Genomic DNA, 19,526 nt, shown 5'->3' with positions numbered 1-19,526 from the left:
ATTTATATTCATTTCCCACCTACGCTGTGATCTTTCTGAAACCAGTTCTTATTCCTAATTATAGAGTAACAGAACAATGCCAATTCCTACAGGTCACTAACAGCCTGTTTGCGATGGAATGACTGATGGCTAATGCCAAGAACACGTGACTGTGTCGAGAACGACCAAGTTCAACCTGTGCACCTCCTTTATGTGGTTCTAAAAAATCTCAATAAACTGGGCTAAATGACTCCATTCCCAAGCAGTGCAGTGTCAAATATGGTTATTTGAGATTCAAAAGAGACTCATCAATAATTTGAAAACATTCTATTCCACTCCTCCCCTTTCAATTCTATTTTTATCTCCTATTCTAAATGCATTTATAGTACTGATGAAAAAAATCCATCTACAAGGTTCACTTCTGAAAAAGGTACTCAATCAAGAGAAAAATGGTTTTAATGTAATGTTATTATCCTGTCATTTAATTTAGCAATGACAAGTGATGATGAGATTTTGATTTGCATCAGAAATCTTAAACATTTTAGGATTCTGTTATGAACAGGCAATGATGAGTAATCTGTGCGACTGAGTATGTGAATTCTTGGCTTATTGATGCTGCTACAAACAACATCCATAACAACCTCAAAAAGAAAAAAAAAATATCCAATGTGGCTAAAAACAGGCAAATAACTTAATTAGTAAGACTGTCGGTAAAGAAACTTAAGATTTCCACTATATTCGTAGTTAGATCTGAGTCACAATTCACTGGTTTGAATCAGGTATATTTTTTTATTATTGACTGTGGGAAATCATGAAAAATATATCAGCAGATGATTATTGGGATGTATATATATGGGACGGAGGAGTGAAATCGGGGGTACAGTGTGTATGTGTTTGACGTGAGAGCAGATGGCTGGGATTTAAACTCCTTTCTAAACAACTTATATTAACACAAGCACTGTACTAATTTAGCCATCACTGAAATTTCTCACTCCTTTGGAACCCTACCCATTTCTTTCCGCATCTATGCCCTATTCTTCTTTCTTTCTTCCTTTAACTGTGGACTTTCCCTGTGTGAGGACAAGGACCAAGTCTGTCATGTTCTCCATTTTATCCGGAGGGCTCGCCACTTAGCATGGGGCTGATAAAATATTTGACTGAGTGAATTTTTAAAAGAGTTTTCCCTTGTCTCTGAAGGGTGGCAGGAAATGCCACCCCAAAATACGACTGGGGGACAAGACATGCTGCCCAAATACGCCACTTCGGTATATTGATTATGTTGAGTGGTAAGCACGTGAAAAGTAGCAAATGGAGGGAGAGGCTTTCTCTGAACTGCCCTTATCTGCCTATAGACCAGTCCCCCGAAAGGACTCAATGGCCATGAATCCCCTCCCCAGGAGTTTCATCCACCAGCAAAGATGGACTCCTGTCACAGGAGAGGAGGCTAGAAGTCAACATCACACCCAGATAAACGTTGTCACAAATGTTGTCTTATCTATTTGTTCTACTGAGGGCTAGTTCGTCTTTCCTAAGCCATTTGCTCTCCCCCTAAGAAGCCTCCTTCCTTCCTCCCCCTTTCCTATTAAGAATCCTGAATTCCTAATCGCCTTGGGGAGTTACTCATTTTCCTCTGGGTATTTCCCATGTATACCTGGGGGATGCAGGCCAGTAAACTTGTTTTTCTCCTGTTAATCTTTTATTCCTGGGGTCTCAGCCAAGAACTGAGAAGGGTAGAGGGAAAATTATTTTTCCTCCCCTACATCTCTTTTCTGTCTCCCCTGTGTAGCATCCATTCTTACTTCTGAACTGCGGACGTGGAGGTGTTGATGAAAGGGAAGGAGACCGGCAGGGATGTTCAATTGTCTGGCAATGACAATTTCATGTTCTACCAGACCTCGCCCACTGCATTCCCAATATTAGCAGCCACTCCTGTCCTCTAAGCAGGAACTGTAACTAGAACTCATAGTATCATTCCTTCATTCATGCATTCATTCAACAAATGTTCTATTTAAAAAAAAAATCTTTTTTAGATTTATTTATTTTTGAGAGACAGAGCACAAGCGGGGGATGGGCAGAGAGAAAAGGAGACACAGAATCCGAGCTGTCAGCACCGAGCCCGACGCGGGGCTCGAACTCACGAACCGCGAGATCATGACCTGAGCTGAAGTCGGAAGCTCAATCGACGGAGCCACCCTGGCACCCCTCAACAAATGTTCTATTGGTATTTTCCAGTATACGTCTACAGGACAAAATCAACTTGCTGACAATGTAGTAAGACCTAACCCTGATGCAAGTAATACATGAGTGAAAACAAACAAACAAACAAAAACCTGTCGGAGCACGAGGTTAGTATGATCTGATTCATGTTTGTTTGTTTTTTTAGATCAAATTGGCTTTATTAAGCGATTCATGAATCAGGGCAGCATCTAGCAAGTAGAGGGGACCTCCCCAACTCACGATTTTTTAAAATAAAAAGATGTATGTACATGTTCTTACAGGATATGTAAATGCGCAGAAAATGAAATGTTAATGACAAGCATCCATGAAAAGGGTGGAGAGAGGGAGCAAAAGTTCATGTTTTACTTTATATACTTCAACAGAGAGGTATGTGCAACAAGAATATATCTGTGCATTATGGGAGGCCACTGGTTACTACTTCAGATTCATCTGGCCTCCCTGCATCCCTGCCACCACTTCTTCCTGGGCTCCCGCTGGCTTCTTGCGGGTGCCACCTGCCCAACTGAGCCTTGCCCAATGCCAGTCTTTCCATTCCAGGGGTTTCTGTTTCTTTGTTATGGTTCCCCAGGCTGTCCCGCAGCATCGAGCGACCAGTTGAACACGTCAGGTATCTTTGTACAGGCTTTTCTTGCTCCCTGGATTACAGACCCGCACAGTTTATGTGCACTGAAGCCTTTGTCTTGTGCCCTTTCTCTTGAACCCAGACTAAGACAGTTTACTGCTTATTTTTTTAAGGGTAAACGAACTGGAGTGGAAAGCACTAGAAAGTTAGTTACAGTTGCCGATAGGCAGAAGCATTTCTGAGTTATAAATCCTCATTTACCTTGGATTAGGCTTTCCTCTCTCTTATGAAATATCATGAAATTAAGGTCTGGTTCAAGAAAGGATCTACACAAGGCACCATCCCCTCGATGAAAGCATTGCTATGATTCGCCCCAATTCAAACATAAGGTTTAGCAGGGCGCGCCAAAGACAAATTAAATTGCTCAAAGGAAACTAAAGAGGGAGCAGTACTGGTAGTTAATACACCATTGCTACCATTTAAAAATTAAGAACGGTGTATTTCTGAATGGGGGAGAAAACCCAAACAGAGAAAACCAGTCATAAGAAATATATTTGAATTTAAAACAAATTAGTAGCTTTAAAAATGTCACATTTTAAAGTTGCACAGGAGAAAACACTGCTAACTGTTCAGAGATGGCCCCTCAGTCTTCTGGGCCTTGAGAGGCCATGAGGTTAGAGCCTCGTTGTGCAAGGCAGCAGGCCTGAGCCGCTTACTGATGTATTACCTTTGACAGCTTTTCCCTCTTTGAACCAGCTTCTTCTCTTGCAAAACAGGTTTAATAATACTTGTCAACTCCTTAAATGCCTGGGTTTTGTGCTCTGAGTTATTTCACTGACAGGTGTTATCAGAACAACTAATCAATTGCTTTTAGCTTCTTGACAATGATGTGTTTGTTAGATTCTCAGAGATGATTCATACCAAGGGAAGGAATGACCTAGTGAAACAGGGATGAGAAGTCTTTTGACCAAAGAGGTCACCCTATCCGGGCTCCAGCCAAAAGTCAAGGAATATGTCGCTTTTTGGCTTTTTTCGTTCCATCCTTTCGTCTTTTGGCTGCAAGCTTCTGACACACTGGATGCCTCTATCTCTATAATGGGGAATTGTACTATTATTGCCCAATTAAAGTTCATTATTTATTATTCCTACTGCCTGTATTCTTCAACCGTATCTGTTCTTCTCAGCATTTGTGTGGGTCACATTTACAGAAATGAGAGTCATTTCCAAACCAACTTAGTGATATCTCTTTCCAGCTCTGTAAAAAGAACTTAGCCTCCCAACTAAAACTTCATTATGTGGTTCCCAACCCTAAATTTGTAGACAAAGGGCTTATTTAAGGGAATGAAAGCTGAATTATGCTTGAAACTTTTTTTTTTTTTTTTAACTGATTTTGGCTACTAATCCTATCTTTTCCTGGTAAACCAGTCTGTGGCTAAAAAGTAGTTTTGCCTGAAGATGTAACTATTCTTGAACGTATAGGATACATATGAAGAATATTGGCCACAAGTGGCCAGCCTTCCAGAATGTCATATTCTTGAACCTTTATTTATTTAAATTTTGCTGACGTGTGACAAAGTGTGCCAGGTACTAGGAGAACCAATGAAGAGAGTATGGTCTCCTGTGTTCTGGTCTTGTGTGGCTTCCTTCCTTCCCGTCTCTGCTCAGATGTTTCCTCCTCAGAGAGGTCTTCCCACACCACCTTACAGGAGATGTCCCCATTCCCAAGTTTTGTTAAGTACATATTCATTCTGACAAAGAATACTATGTTCCTGGATCAGAGACCCAGCTTTTTAATTACTCACAATTACATTAGTTCTCCGTGTCCCAATCTCCCCCAGGGTGACACGAGAGGAACTTCCAAATGATGAATTATTGGGAGTCTATATAGGAGCCCATACAGCTGCTGTCCCTCCTCCCCCCTGGGGTGGGGGAGGGGGAGAGGGAGAAAACACGACCTAGTGACCTTTGCATCGTAACGTAAATGGATCCTCTCAGGGGGAGCAGGGAGGTCTCTAGATTTACAGTCCCCAGAATGTAAATAAATGTGTCCAAGGGAGAAGTCCCTAAATCTCCCCAGAGGTCTTGGACTTGCAAGGTTTGTTTGCCATTCAAACATTCTTTAATCCTGGCGCTAGAGAGCTTTGCCCAGAAAGTCCCGATCACGCAGAGACGTGAGAACATTTATGGAGCATTTTCTTCAGATCAGTATCACTATCTGACATTATAATACTCCTTGATTTCTTTCCCCTTTCCCTATCTTGTTTTGGATTAGCTGTATTCTACTTCATACTCACTACCGATGTGTTAACTCTCTTTTGTCTATTTTTTAAAAGATTTTAAAGTAATCTCTACACCCAACGTGGGGCTCAAACTTACTACTCTGAGATACTTAGGAGTTGCATGCTCTCTACCACCTGGGCCAGCCAGGAGCCCCTCCCGTTTTTCTGTTTTTAGAAGTGACAATGAGCATCTTTCAACTTATCACAGCTTATTTTCAAACATTACTATACCACTTCACTTACAAGTGTAATTTACTTTACGATTGTATTTTTTCATTTCTCTTCCTATCCTTTGTGCTATTATTGTTACATATTTTACTTCTATATTATACAAACCTTACAATACTGTTATTTTTGCTTAAACTATCAATTGCCTTTAAAGAAATTAAGAAATAGAAGTTAAGTCTTTGTATTTGCCATTTCTGGGCTCTTCATTCCTTTGGGTAGATCTGAGTTAACATCTAGTATCATTTTGGTTCCACCTAAAGAACTTCAATACTTTTTGCAGTGTGAGTTTCTGGTGATAAGTTCTCTCAGCTATTGTTTTTCTGTCTTTATTTCCCCTTCATATCGGAAAGATACAGAATTCTATGTAGATTATTTTTGAAGCACTTTAGATTTTTTTTTTTTTTTTTTTTTGTGGCTTGCATCGTTTCTGACAAGAAGTCTGCATTCAATCTTTGTCCCCTTACATATGTAATGTCTGTTTCAAAGACTTAAGAGTTTCTAATTGGTTTGCAGGAATGTGATTACAATGTGCTTTGTTGTTTACAGTATGCTTATCCTGCTTGGGGTTCATTGAAATTCTTAGATCTATATATTTATAATTTTCATGAAATTTGAAAAAAATTCAGCCATTATGTCTTCAAATATTGTTTTGTGCCTCACCCACTCTTACTCTTAGACTCCAATTACACAAATGACAGATTCCTTGTCTCAAATCACAAAGGCTCTGTGCATTTTGGTCATTTTCTTCTCTATGCTTCAATTTAGAGGCTATCTCTTACTATCTTCAAGTATACTGATCCTTTTGTAATGTCTACTCTGCTGATAAGCCCATCAAAAGAATTTTTCATTTCTTAAACTTCCATTTGGTTCTTTTATACATCTTCCACTTTTCTCCTCACCGTATTCGTGTTTTTCTTTAAATCACTGAGCATTTTATAATGGTTCTTTTAAAATCCCTTTCTGCTAATTCCACCATCCCTGCCATTTCTGCAGGTCAATTTTGATTGATTTTTTTTCCCCCTTGGTTATGGATTACATTTTCTTGATTCTTTGCATGACTATTGATTTTTGATTGGAGGCTGAATATTTCAAAGGTTACACTGTTGAGTGTCTTAATTCTGTTGTATTTTTCCAAAGGGTTGAACTTTGTTTTTTTGGGCATCTAAATAATTTGTGGATCTGTTTGATCCTTTAAGGATTGTTTTTGTGATTTATTAGAAAGAGTTTAGAGTAGCCTTTACTTTAGGGCACGTTTACCCCTTAAGTTGTGGTCCTTCTGGGATCTCTACTGAATGTTCCAGGGGTTCAACAATGTTTCTGGCTGAATAGAATGTGATACCTGGGAAATGTTCAGCTTAGAGCTCTCCAGTAGTGGCCTGGCTTTGTGGAGTTTCTATGTATGTCCATTTAGTATTTAGACTCAAGGGGACTCCTATGCAGATTTCTGGACCTTTCCCCGATTAGCTCCTTCCTCACTAGTGCATGTTCCCTCAAATTCTAGCTACCTTAGTCTCCCTAAACTATGAAATCCATTTTCTCACCTCACTGATATTTGCCATGCTTTCCCCGGGTTTCTTCTCTCTGTGCCATGGTCAGTAATGTGCCTCCAGGACTCACCACTTTGTTTCCTTTCTCTTCTGGATAACACGCCTGCTGTCCAATATCCAGCTGCTTCATAGATCTTTTCCCTTATATACCCCATTTTCTAGTTGTTTATGGTGGGAAGGTTAAGTCTGGTACTAGTTACTCCATCATGGTCACAAGTAAATATTTTTGAATGAATGATCTATACCTTAAAAGACACTTCTAGAAATAGCTGGGATGACAGATGCCTCTGTACATAAATCTTACAATGAGGTGAGAGCAGAGCAAAAGTGCTGTGTACGAGTGTAGCCCAAGGAGAAAAGTAAACTAGTTATTAAACAGGAATCTGGTCAGAGTAAAGGAAACAATAAGGGGCCACATCCTCTTCCATCCCTCCAATACAGGATTGAAGACTGAGTACAGACGGCACTGGGAGAGGCTAACAAGTCAAACAGTAAAAACATTATTTAAAAATTAAAATGCCATCTGATGTCAACTAGTCTTTTTGGACAATTACACACAGACCTCCTTACTCCCGGGTGAGCAAAGTTCTGGAGAGAGAATAGAAGCTTGGCTAGAGAGGTACAGAAAGACCTAATCCTGGAGCTAGAACCTGTGAGAGGAGAGGGCAGGAGAACTATGTGTGTGGATGGGGGATTAGTGAGTGGGGACGGGACAACTATAGGACGGCGTAAGTTATGTGGGAAAAGCAGGATGCGGAACAACAGAGCAGAAAAGGAACTGGTGAAGCTAAAGCATTTATCAAAGTTCCTGATGGAAAACATTTTACTTCACTGAAGAAGACAAGCAAAGTATGAATAGTGATAAATAACTACACAACCGGTATTTTGTTTTCTATTTTGCCAATTAATTATAGTAAACTTTAAATTTCAAAATGACTTCTGTCACCACATTGTAATTATCCAGGCTACTTCTTCCTGCCATCTGCTGGTGTAGGTTAAAGGAATACAAATGGAATTAATTTTATCCTAAGCGAAATATAATTAGAAAGATAAATCAGTGCACAAAAAAAAAATGTATTCTGGAATCAATTATTAAAAATTTTAACTTATCTACTATTTTTGGGTTTTGGTGCTCATGCTTCTCCCACATTCCCATCATCGTGAATAATCAAGAATGGATTATGCTCGAACTTTACAATAGATTTGTGAGATAGGTTAGAATAGGCATTATCCTCCCTTTGGCAGCAAGTGAGCTATAGGAATACAAATCTGACCATGTTGTTCCTGTCCTTTGGGCCCTTTGCTAGTTCCCAGGGCCTACAGATAAAAACCCTAGCACTTTAGCATGGCTGATGAGTCCTTTCATCTTTGTTTTTTTTTTGTTTTTTTGCTTTTTTTAAGTTTATTTATTCTGCGCGCGAGAGAGAGAGACAGTGGGGAAGGGGCAGTGAGAGAAGGGGAGAATCCCAAGCAGGCTCTGTGCTGACATCAGACAGCCCAATGTGGGGCTTGAACTCATGAACCATGAGATCGTGGCCTGAGCTGAAGTCAGACACTTAACCAACTGAGCCACCCAGGCGCCCCTACATCAACATCTTACATGTGACTCTTCATAGACCCAGTAGCTGCTGTCCTCAGCACACCCACATATACCCACATCTGTGACTTTACTTCTGTGTGTTATCCCAGCTGGCCAGAATGTACTTAATCCTTTCCTCTTTTTTGCTGGGTTAGAACCTGCTTCTTTTCTTTTTTTAAAAGTTTATTTTCAGAGAGAAAACACGTGTGTGTGCACGAGTGGGGGAAGGGCAGAGGAGAGAGAGACTCCCAACCAGGCTCTGGGTTGTCAGCGCAGAGCCTGACGACAGTTCCGTCTCACAAATTGTGAGATTATGATCTGAGCTGCAATCAAAAGCTGGACGCTTAACTGACTGGGCCACCCAGGCGCTCCTGCGTATTTTCTAAAACTTGGCTCAGGAGGCATCCCATCCAGGCGCTTTTCCCTCTGCTCCTGTAGATGCTGCGGGCACTTAACCACATCACACTACAGTGATCGATCTTTGTGTCTGCCTTCAGGAGCAATGACCATGTTTTACTAATTGCAGTATCCTTAGCACTTAGCACAGTTTCAGTCTTTGAATGCTGTACACAAGTGACCAAACTTCCGGAGCAACATTCATCATGAAGCCTGCCCGACCTTCCTTTCCCTAGAATACAGACACTAGGGCATGAAGAGCTGACAAAGGAACGGATGACTAAAGGGACTTCTTGGTAATACCACATGGGAGGTGGGCTTGCTTTGTCATATGTAATTTACTTTTTAATACATGTTTTCCTCGAAGGGATCAGAATTAGCAAATTTCCGATGAAAGATTTATTTTGATGTTAGGGAATTTGGTTGACAGAAACATTTACCAAAATACTAACTTAAAAGTTGGTAACTAATAATCAACTTTCAAGACCAATTTAAGGAGCAGAAGGAATAATAAAGGATATTCTATTGCTTTAACATTGGACATGCAGGGTATTCCTCAGATTAACATTCCTCTGGCTTTTACTTTACTGAAAATGTGATGCACAAGAGAGTTTTCTGTTCTAAACATGACAGTCAAGAGGCTTCTGGGGGAATGCAGGTTAGAGGTTACTGTAATACGTTAAACACGTGTAACCTTTTCTAGGTATGGCATACATTTTTGGCTTTTTTTTTTTCCTAAGTAATACATGTCCAACGTTTCATCCACTTTGGATCAAAAAGCTTCTAAATTCACTTATTCTGCCATCCAATTAAAATCTCTTGAGAATTAAGCAATCATTTCCTGACTTGCCAAGGATTAAATTTAGATGCTTGGTTGAACATGAGCCTTATCTCTCAAGCCATCGCCTTTAATTGGAGCATGTAAAAGGATAACATAGGGTTTTAGTTGACATCACAGTCTATTGCCATGGAAATGTAAACATGGGTTTGTATTCAACTTGTCTCAAAGCAAGTTTTAGGAGTATGGAGAGACTGGGAGACAGGAGATAAATTATGTAAAAAAAACGTATGCTCTACATGTTTGAGTGCCCTTGGAGTTCAGACCCTCAGTGATCTCATCCTGCCTCACGGCCTCAAATATCATCAATACACTGATGACTCTCAAATTTATATTTCCAGCTGGACCTATCCTCTGAACTCCAAACTCCTGTATCTGTCTTGACAGTCTCAGTTGGATGTCTAACAGGCACCTCGAATCTCACACATCCACCCTGAGCTCGATACTGCCCTCTCCGTACCCAGTTGGCTCTGCTCACAATCTTCTGTATCTCGGCAAAGGTCAGCTTCCCTTTCTACTTGCAAAGGCCACAGAACCTGGGAATAATCCTTGACCTATCTCTAGTCCTCAGCAAATCCCGTCAGCTCTGCCTTCAAAATATAATCAAAAGATGCTCATTTCTTCCCATTGGCACTGCTTTCAAGCTACCATCATTTCTCGCCAGGATTCTTCTGACTCTGAACTGGTCTCCTCTTTTCTGCCCTTGCCTTCCTTCGGTTTATTCTCACACAGTCTCCATAGTGATGATATTAAAATGCAAATCATATTAGGTCATCTCTCTGCTCATCCTCCAGTGGCTTTTCATCTTATTCAGGGTATGACCCAACATCCTTTAATCATTAATTGCCCTCTCCCCTCCTGTTTTTCCTTCTTCAGCCACACTGGACTCGTTGTTGGTCACTGATCATAAGAGGCATGCTCCCACCTCAGGACCTTTGCATATGCTCTTCCCCTGAGTATCTGTATGGCTTGCTTCCTTTCCTCTAGGTTTTGACTCAAAATCACCTTCTCAGTGAGGCTTTCTGTGGGCAATGGTCTAGAATAATTACTACTTCCATCTCCCTTTCATGCTTTATTTTCCTCCTTAGCATTTACCTAACATACTATGCATTTTACTTATTTCTATTGATACTGTCTTTTTCATTGGAATGTAAGCTCCATGAGGGGCACCTGGCTGGCTTAGTCAGTAGAACATGTAACTCTTATTTTCGGGGTTGTGAGTTCAAGCCCCACATGGGCTGATGGACTGATGGACTGTGGGGCCTACTTAAAAAAAAGAATGTAAGCTCCACAAGGCAGGGGTTTTTGGCTGTGTTTTTCATCCCTGCATCCTCTGCACTTAGGGGATATAATACTTGACTTAGTATAAAGTCAGGAAGTATTTGTTGAATGCACAATTTAAAAAATGGGTGATTCATGTCATAAGAAATAAAGGTTATTAGTGAGAAAGCATGATTAACAAAGATCTCTAAGCTTAATGTCTAAAATCATTCATTTGTTATTGGGTTTTCATGGAAATCTGTCTTTGGAGGAACTCTGACTTAATTTTCCACAAGGACAAGCTTGATATCTCTTAACTTTGCATTGTGGAACTTCAGAGATGACTGTTCAAGAAGAGAATAATGATACACATAGGTGGGTATTAAATAATGTTCATTGTTTACCATGTTGGATGAGCTAATGATATTTTAAAATTATTAGTACACAGAGCTTACTATTCATAGCAAACTGAAATTAGACATGAAAAAAAAAGTGGCTCATTGATTGAATTAGCAGTGTCTGGCACACAGTAATGTAATATACAAAGTGAGTTGGACTTGGATGCCATCCAAGAGGGATTAGTTACTGAAGGAGTCTTATTTCCGAAGTGATTCTACGGTATACGCACAGGTGTCCGGGTTGGTTCCAGTTAAACTAAGAAATAAAGTAAGGAACTGTCATGAAGATACTATCTTTAGGCCCGAAAATTAAAAATCCTTGGTTGTTCTTCACCCGCTTACAAAGTAAACAATGAATGCAGAGACTACAAGCCTTCGAGTGAACTGCAGATGGAAAGGGCTATCAATATCAGCCAGAATTACAGGCAGAATGATATAATGGAAGGATAAAGCTTGGGAAACATGGGTTCCAGCTTTCACTGTGCCACTAACTGGCTGTGTGAGTCGGGGTGAGTCGAGACATTTACCTCACCTGTTAAATGTGGAGGATGGACTGATGGGCTTCAATGATTCCCCAAGCTCTATTATAAGATTTTTTGACTTTAAGCTTAATCAATGTGGTAGACAGAATAATGTCCCCCTCCCACCCCCCCGTTCCCCTCCCACCTTGCCCCAAAGACATTCACATCCTAAACCCTGAAACTTGTGAATGTTATGTTATGTGGCAAGGGAAATTAAGGTTCCTGATAAGCTAACTTAAAATAAGGACATTATCCAGAATTATCCATTTGGGCTCACTATAATCACAAGGGTTCTTACAATGTAGAAGAGGAAGGCAGAAAGTAAGCCTCAGAGTGATGCCATGTGAGAAAGACTTGACTGACCATTGCTTGCTTCGAAGATGTTGGAAGGGGCCATGAGCCAAGGAATGTGGGCAGCCTCTAGAAGCTGGAAAATGCAAGAAAACGGATTTCCCATAGGGCCTCCAGGAATGCAGCCCTACAGACACCTGGATTTTAGCTCAGTGTGATCTGTGTCAGACTTCTGACTTGGAGAACTGTATTACATTTGTATTATTTAAGCCACAAAGTTTGTTAATTTGTTACAGCAGCCATAGGAACTAACACAATCATGGTAAGTGCCATAACTAGCAAAGTTGGAGCCAAGTTATCACAGATGCAGGGTTTAAATGAAAATTCTACACTCAGGTATTTTGTAAAGATCTTCAGAGGCAGGAGTAATCAGAAACCATAAAAAGTTTGCAGAAAAGTCATGAGAATAGTCTCTAAGGGAATAAAATTTTTACTAGTGATTCATGGGAAGGGTAGAAACCTGGTTATTTTATAAAGGAAAGAAAATGATGAGAGAAATTAGAAAAGTTATACACCACATAAGAGTTTCTTCTCTGGACCTCACTTTACTCTTTCATGAACTGAAGCGCGGGGATAAATAATCTCTAAATTCTTCTAGCACTTAAAAAAGATTTTAAAATCCTGACGGATGCTAACATGAGATGACAGGTGCCTTTGACACTCCCCCCTCTCCAAAGTATGAAGAGCCCTCATTTTATAAAGTATAATTATCTTTAATATCTGATGGTCAAGCTTCACAGAAAACTCTTAGTTCAAGAAGAAAGTGGCTCTGAATTTTAACCCTGACATTTATTCAGGTCGAGTGCATGGGAAAATTGTTTAGCTTTCTTACTCTTCTGCTACTGCACCTATAAAAGTATTGGTTTTGGGGGGCTCCCGGGTGGCTGATTCGGTTAAGCATCTGACTCTTGGTTTCGGCTGGTCATGATCTCACCATTCGTGAGCTCAAGCCCCACATCAGGCTCTGCACCATCAGTGGGATTGGGATTCTCTCTCCCTCTCTCTCTGCCCTTCCTGTACTCTCTCTCAAAATAAACAAACAAACAACAACATAAAATAAAAGTATGGTTTTTGGCAATCACTACATCTGCCCCTAGCAGTCTCTCCCCCTTTCTACTCTTGGTCTGGAAATTTGATGACCTAGTTTATAAACATTTTAAGCAGTGTAAGACTAAATTGGTTATGTAAAGACCCTAGAACTATTTTCTAAGCAAAACACAGGTTGTGCAGAGATTTGGTGACTTCTTTTGATTGTCCCAAGGCCTTTCCGTTAATTTTCAGGCTCTCTGCTATTGTCTGGAAAAGGAAGGTTGCAGGACAGATGAGGTCTTACTGTTGTATGCGTGACCGTTTTTGATCTTTATAATGTAAAAAATATCATACCTGAAAAGCTATTCACAAAATTGTTAAATGGGAGCAATCTGAATTGGAGGATATTCTTGGGCTATCTGCTTTTTTAAAAACAATGAACATGTAGTGTTTTTAATAATCAGAAAACCATTTTTTCTCTCCCTTCCTTCCTTCCTTCCTTCCTTCCTTCCTTCCTTCCTTCCTTCCTTCCTTCCATCTTTCTTTGAGTAGGCTCTACGCCCAAGGTGAACTTGAACCCACAACCCCAAGATCAAGAGTAGCGTGCTCTAAGCAATAAACCAACCAGGCACTCCGCCATTTTCATTTCAAATAATGAAAAATTAGAAGGCTCTCTCCATCCTATTTTCATTCAGCATATTTTCATGATCTGATCATTGTTTTTTTAAATGGTTGTAAACACTGTGTTTGTAGGTTTTTGGTTCCCATTTGGGCTATCGTCAGGTAACCTATATACTGACACAAATAATACTAAAAGGCAAGGTGTCAATATGAACTGCAGGAATGCCAACGATCAATACGGCGAAAGGTGATTGATGGACTTTTGACCTCTCTGCTCCACTCATTCAAGTTCAGGCGAATAATATCCAACCTGGTTAATGTCACTGTACAGAAAAGACTTTCCTTCACCTAGTCCTTATAAAAACCCTGCGAGATAGGCACGATCTGAGAGAGAAAATGCCTTAACCATTCCTTAGGCTAGGCAGGGGACAGGTTCAGCAGCCTGGTCAAGAAAACAGGAGCAGCTCTTGCAGAGCCTCTAAAGTAACAGTAAGAGATTTCATTACATCCTGGCCTCTATGTTCCCCGACCTAAGAGTTACCTTTACAAACTCAAATTCTGCCTCTTCAGCGTCAGGAAGGTAGGCTGCGGGCTGGGGAAACCTGTAGCTCACCCCAAAAGCGAACACTATCGCCAAAGCCCCTGTGCCACGCACGGTCCGCCCCCTCCCGCGACCTCAGACTCGGTGTCCCGGGCCGGACTAACCTGACCAGGTCGGTCATGCAGGAGCCCACCACTACCACCGCCGCCACCTCCTCCTGCCACTGCCGGCCGGGTTCCCCAGACGCCGCCATGGCAAAAAGGAGGTGCTCTCCAACCAGGAGGCTGACCTTTGCCCTTTGCCCGACCCCGTAACCAGAAACGCCGCTCCTACGCTCCCTAACGACGCGGGCCTTCCAGACGCCCCTGCGGGTCGCCCACCTGACTGCCCGAAATAACCCCAGCCCCCCAACTGCCCTCCGTTCTTTCCGGGATGGTCTCCCTGCACCGCCTCTCGTAACAGGGCGCTTCTGATAGTTCCAGACTCCACGCCACTCGCCACCCACGAGGCCCGCGCGGAGTAAAGACCTTTCAGGCACCGCGGGGACGCCTTTCCGAGTGCCCGGCTCGGTGCGTCCGGGGGCGCGCACGCCTCCCGGCTCGCGGGCGGCAGAGGGGGCGGGGCGGGACGTCCGGGGGCGCGCACGCATCCGGCCCGCGGTGCGCGCGCAGGTCGGTGCGTCAGTCGGGGGCGCGCTCGGGTAACCTGTACCCCACGTAGTCGCCGGTTACCGATCGGACTAAGTTCCAGGTACCTGGACTGGGGCTGGTGCGGGGAGGTTGGATCCCGAGTCGCACAGGTGGCGCTGAGGACCGTGGTTTAAGCATGCCCGGGGCTCGCGGCCTCTTCCTGTAGAGAAGGCCCCCCGTTCTAAAGATGCCCTGCTCATCCCTATCACGCTGGTCCCCGCAAGAACGAGCCCCCAAGGCCAGAGGCTGCTCTTTTTGCATATTTAGCCCGCCCCCTGGTCCCTCATTAAACTCAGACTCCTTCCTCCTGCCGGCCTGGTGAGGGGATCATACAGTTTGGGAGAGGGACAGTATCCCTTTTTAGATGGCCCCTAGAATGGGGTGGTCATTCTTTGGGTCTGAGCCGACTTGTTTTTCTTGAATGTTGCCCCTGGACAAATTGCTTCCCCACTTAACTTCCCTCGTGCGCTGTATGACGTTGAGGTGACGCAGCAGGACGCCACCCCTTTCCGTTCCATGACGTCAGCAGGGCACATGTTTCCGTGTTTGTCATCCCATCTTAATTGCGAGATACTGGACGGTGCTTTAGACGTCTTTGTAGTCTACAGCCTGCCCATCAGAGGACCTTGTGTGACCCTATTTTGGGCAGCAGGCCCTGTAAAAATTGTATTGCTGCATTTTCCTCCTGTAATACGTCAAAATCAGGAAATACACATTGCACAACTAGCATTCAGAGGAGGCTGGCCACTGTAAATTTTTTGCCTACCTGGGATCTATTATAAGACTATGATGTGAAAAAGCTTATATTGGGGATTATTCCCCATCCATGCTCCTGGCTCAAAAGGATCACACCAAAGAACCATCATCTTTGGCTCTTTGGTGACGTCTGGTTTTGGAGTGTTTATTTCCCTTCTTAGAGAAGTCACTACACCTACGGTTGAAACAGATTTCAATGCTGCAGGAAATCTTGCACTGTCAAAAAAAAAGTGGCATTGTAACTGTTCTGAAACAAATTCATTCCTTCAGGTGTTAGTCTGAGGTCATGACAGTTGCTGAATTGGGATGCATTGTTGTCACCTTAAGTATAGTTTGGCTTCTGGTGCAGGTTTGTTCCCTGTAGGATTTGACTAGTAGATGACTCAGGCCATCTTCCACAGCTGACCAGCCTGTAGTCAAACCTGTTTCTAGTTGTCAAGCAACCATTAGTTCAAATTCATGACTTTTTTGTCTGTTCAGATTTTTTAAGGTGTATACTTAAATAGCTCTGATGCTTTTCTCTTGGTGATTGCAATTGTACATTGTTATTTGAGGGGAGATTGGGTATAGTGACTTTGAGGGAGATCTGGATTTGAATTCTGATCTTTATGCTTGCTAGGTTTGTAACTTTGAACAAGTTACTTAGTCTTGCTGAGCCTTAGTTTTCCAATAATAATCAGGGAACAGGGTTGTTGTGGGGCAGTAAATGAGATTACATAGTGGTGGGTAATATAGTGCCTGATGCTCAGCAGAGTTTTCAGCATGTGCTGATTGTTTCCATTTTTCATAGAAATGAGAGGTAAAATAATGATAGGTATTATGGGGAAAAGCATGGAAGAATAATTTTGTAATGTCGGTGAGATCCTTTTGCTTTTTTTCCAGATGAGTATCTCTTTGCTTTGCATATGATCTAGATAAGCATCCTTTCAAGAACTGTGACATCAGTGGGTAGAAGTAACAGTGGAAATGTTGCAAAATAGGAAAAAAATTAAGCATCAAGATGATAATACGGGTTAGTAGACTGTTCAAGGACAAATCACAGAAGTTATTCCTGTCACCTGCAGAGTGGGGATTCTAACACCTGCCTTCCTGCCCAGGATTGTGAAGATCAACTGTAATAATGTATCTGGAAGCTCCTTACAAGTGGTGGTGTTATAAAAATGTACAACATGATTTTTATGGTTGAAAATACAGTGCATTAGATGTTTATTTCCTACTTCGTGGGGACATTGAAATGGTGGAGGGAGGTCATCTCCCACCCATAAGTGGCTGGTAGGGGAGCTTGTTTTATATTTGCAGAAAGGATGATTTGAGTACAGAAGTATAAAGCCTTTACTGTCTCAAAGGTACTTCTGGGTGTCATCGCTAAATTAAGGTCACCATGTTACTATTTTTTGAAAGATCACTGCCGTCCTTCCCTTTATTACCATCTGAAGTGATTAAGACAGGTACTGTTTTTCAACATTTATTTTGTCAGAGACCTGTAAGTCCTCATATGGTAAAGCAGATGAAAACTAGAACCAGAACATCATTTCCTTGTAGTTGTAACTTGCAGGAAATTAATTTGCCTTTGATGTGGGATCATCCTTTCAGATAGAGGAAGAAAGTGGTTATTTAAATGGACTTATTCACCTCTGAAAGTAGAGGTTCTCATTTAGAAATCTATTTAGAGGAATTCATGCATTCCCTTTCCCTTGCCCCATGGGTTTCCAAATAATTTAGATATGATTTATTGGTTTTACTTTTGCATTTTCAGGTGTAAGTACTTCTTAGTGCCTGAAAGTCAAAGTCTTTTAGATCCATGTGAGTTTGTGTTGCTTAATATCTGGATAAGTGTATATTTTCGTGATTTAATTGTTAAGTAGCTTTTTGCTGCATATATTCCTCAGATCCATTATCCTCTACCAATTTTTTTGAGGGCATATTATCTTCTCTCCATGCCTTAATATTTCTCTAGTTTTTGTCTCTTCACTCGTTTACTTATTAAAAGATTTCTATTGGTGCTTAGCGCATGCCAGGTACTTTTGTTAAACACTGGGGATTCAAGACATGGTCCCTGCAGGGGGGAGATCACAAAGCAGGTGGTTAGAACACTGTGGAGGACAGTGGATCAGAAGTAAATAATTTCTAGTAAGTAACAAGTAGGTTATGCTTAGTCACCAATTTTATACAGTTTCATCAAGCCCTTCTCGTGGGGACACAGAGGGAGCAATTCCTAACTTAATGGTGTGTACCTTTTGTGTGTCAGGGGAGAGGATTGTCAGTGAAGGCTTCTTAAGGCCTCAACTGAAGTGGGAAGTGGCTGATTGTAAGATAGCTTTAAGTAGTATGTGGCAGTGTAGAAATCAGCTTTGGAAAGGAGGAGGGAATTGGATTTGAAGGGTTGCTTCTGTTCCTGAAAAGCATTGATGTAGTCTCTGCGCTGGGGAGGGGAGCAACAGGGGGTTGGTTTCTTCTGGAGGGTCATTAAAAGAGGCTGCTGTATGACAGGAAATGAAGTATTCATTCAAGAGACTGAATACTGTGTGTACCGTGCCAGTTTTCAGGAAACTTGTTATATCTAGTTCCTTTGGATACCCTGACCGCCGTTCTTTCCTTCTGCTTTCAGTGGTGATTTGCAAATCGAGTTAAAATGTCCCCAGAAGTGGCCTTGAACCGAATTTCTCCAGTGCTCTCTCCATTCATATCTAGTGTGGTCCGCAATGGAAAAGTGGGACTGGATGCTACAAACTGTTTGAGGATAACTGACTTGAAATCCGGGTACGTACCAGAGCTGATTCAACTAATGTCTCAGAACCAATCCAGCCTTCACCTAATAATAAACTTTTACCACCAGATTCATAAAAATTGAACACCAGAGAAATTCATCAAGTCACGGCCTCATCGCATGTTGATGCAGTTGGTTTTGTCCAGTTCTTGACATTTTGTGTTTCAAGTTGTTTTATTTGTGTTGCGGACCATTACTTTATGATCAGAACGTTCATGTCTGGTTTTTTTGTTTGTTTCTTTGTTTTGGGGCATGTCTCTTTGTTAACAGTGTGCCATGTGGTTTTTCATGCATTGACTTGTTTTCTTGTTATGTCTGCTGCAATCCAGAAGGTACTGTAAGAGTTGGGTTTTGGGATTCTGAATATGACATCATTTGATAATCTCTCCTAATAGGAAAATTATAATAGCTAGCTGGCATGAGTCATTTTTCACAGTGGGCTTAGAACAGTTGACTCTCACACCTGGAAATGTTGCATTAAAAAGCCCCAACTTGTTATTTAGAAATAAATTTAGATTTATAGAGAATTTACAAAATAACCACAGAAAATTAGTGGTGCTATAATGCTGTTAGTTGTGCTACAATCCTTGTTTGGATTTTTCCAGTTTTCCCACCCGTGCACGTCCTTTTTTTTTGGTCCAGGATCCAATCCAGGATACAAACTGAATTTAGTTGTCACTTCTTCTTTTTAACCTGTGACTGTCTTTCTTTGTCCTTCATGATTTTGACACCTTTGAAGGTAGCACTGGCTAGTTGTTTTATAAAATGTTGCTCAGTATGGGTTTGTCTACTGTTATCCCTGGATTACAGTGAGACTTCCTCCCCCGCTCAGGAATACTACAGACTTGTACGATTTTCAGTGCATTAGGTCAGGAAGTACATGATGTTCATACGTGCTGTTACTGGTATGTTAACGTTGACCGCTCAGGTAAGGTTGTATCTGCCAA

General features: G+C 41.6%; 2 protein-coding genes and 1 long non-coding RNA gene across 11 annotated transcripts in view; 2 read left to right on the top strand and 1 right to left on the bottom strand.

Moving 5' to 3' along the window:
* The window catches only part of LOC128773672 (uncharacterized), a 75,276-nt gene extending 64,457 nt beyond the window's left edge, over nt 1-10,819 (top strand). Inside the window, exon 6 of the long non-coding RNA XR_008418071.1 lies at nt 9,988-10,819. This is a non-coding gene — a long non-coding RNA (uncharacterized LOC128773672). The remainder of the gene's footprint in view (nt 1-9,987) is intronic.
* RBKS (ribokinase) overlaps nt 1-14,665 on the bottom strand; it is a 99,381-nt gene extending 84,716 nt beyond the window's left edge. For all 6 annotated transcript variants that reach the window (XM_019448825.2, XM_019448832.2, XM_019448811.2 and 3 more), the window contains exon 1: nt 14,532-14,665. In XM_019448825.2, the coding sequence (XP_019304370.2) occupies nt 14,532-14,620 (89 nt within the window). In that variant the 5' untranslated portion in view covers nt 14,621-14,665. The remainder of the gene's footprint in view (nt 1-14,531) is intronic.
* BABAM2 (BRISC and BRCA1 A complex member 2) overlaps nt 11,178-19,526 on the top strand; it is a 397,579-nt gene continuing 389,230 nt past the window's right edge. For 3 of the 4 annotated variants that reach the window (XM_019448794.2, XM_019448765.2, XM_019448804.2), the window contains exons 1-2: nt 14,999-15,117; nt 18,421-18,572. In XM_019448794.2, coding sequence (XP_019304339.2) covers nt 18,445-18,572 — 128 coding nt within the window. In that variant the 5' untranslated portion in view covers nt 14,999-15,117; nt 18,421-18,444. Of the gene's footprint in view, nt 11,282-14,998; nt 15,118-18,420; nt 18,573-19,526 lie in introns of those variants that run through there. The other variant, XM_019448772.2, reaches the window with a different exon arrangement.

Source organism: Panthera pardus, unplaced genomic scaffold (genome assembly GCF_024362965.1).
Source record: "Panthera pardus isolate Hobbes unplaced genomic scaffold, ASM2436296v1 HiC_scaffold_26, whole genome shotgun sequence".
Classification (NCBI taxonomy): domain Eukaryota; kingdom Metazoa; phylum Chordata; class Mammalia; order Carnivora; family Felidae; genus Panthera; species Panthera pardus.
The sequence above is the reverse complement of the archived record's forward strand: the minus strand, read 5'-3'. Positions and strand labels throughout refer to the sequence as shown.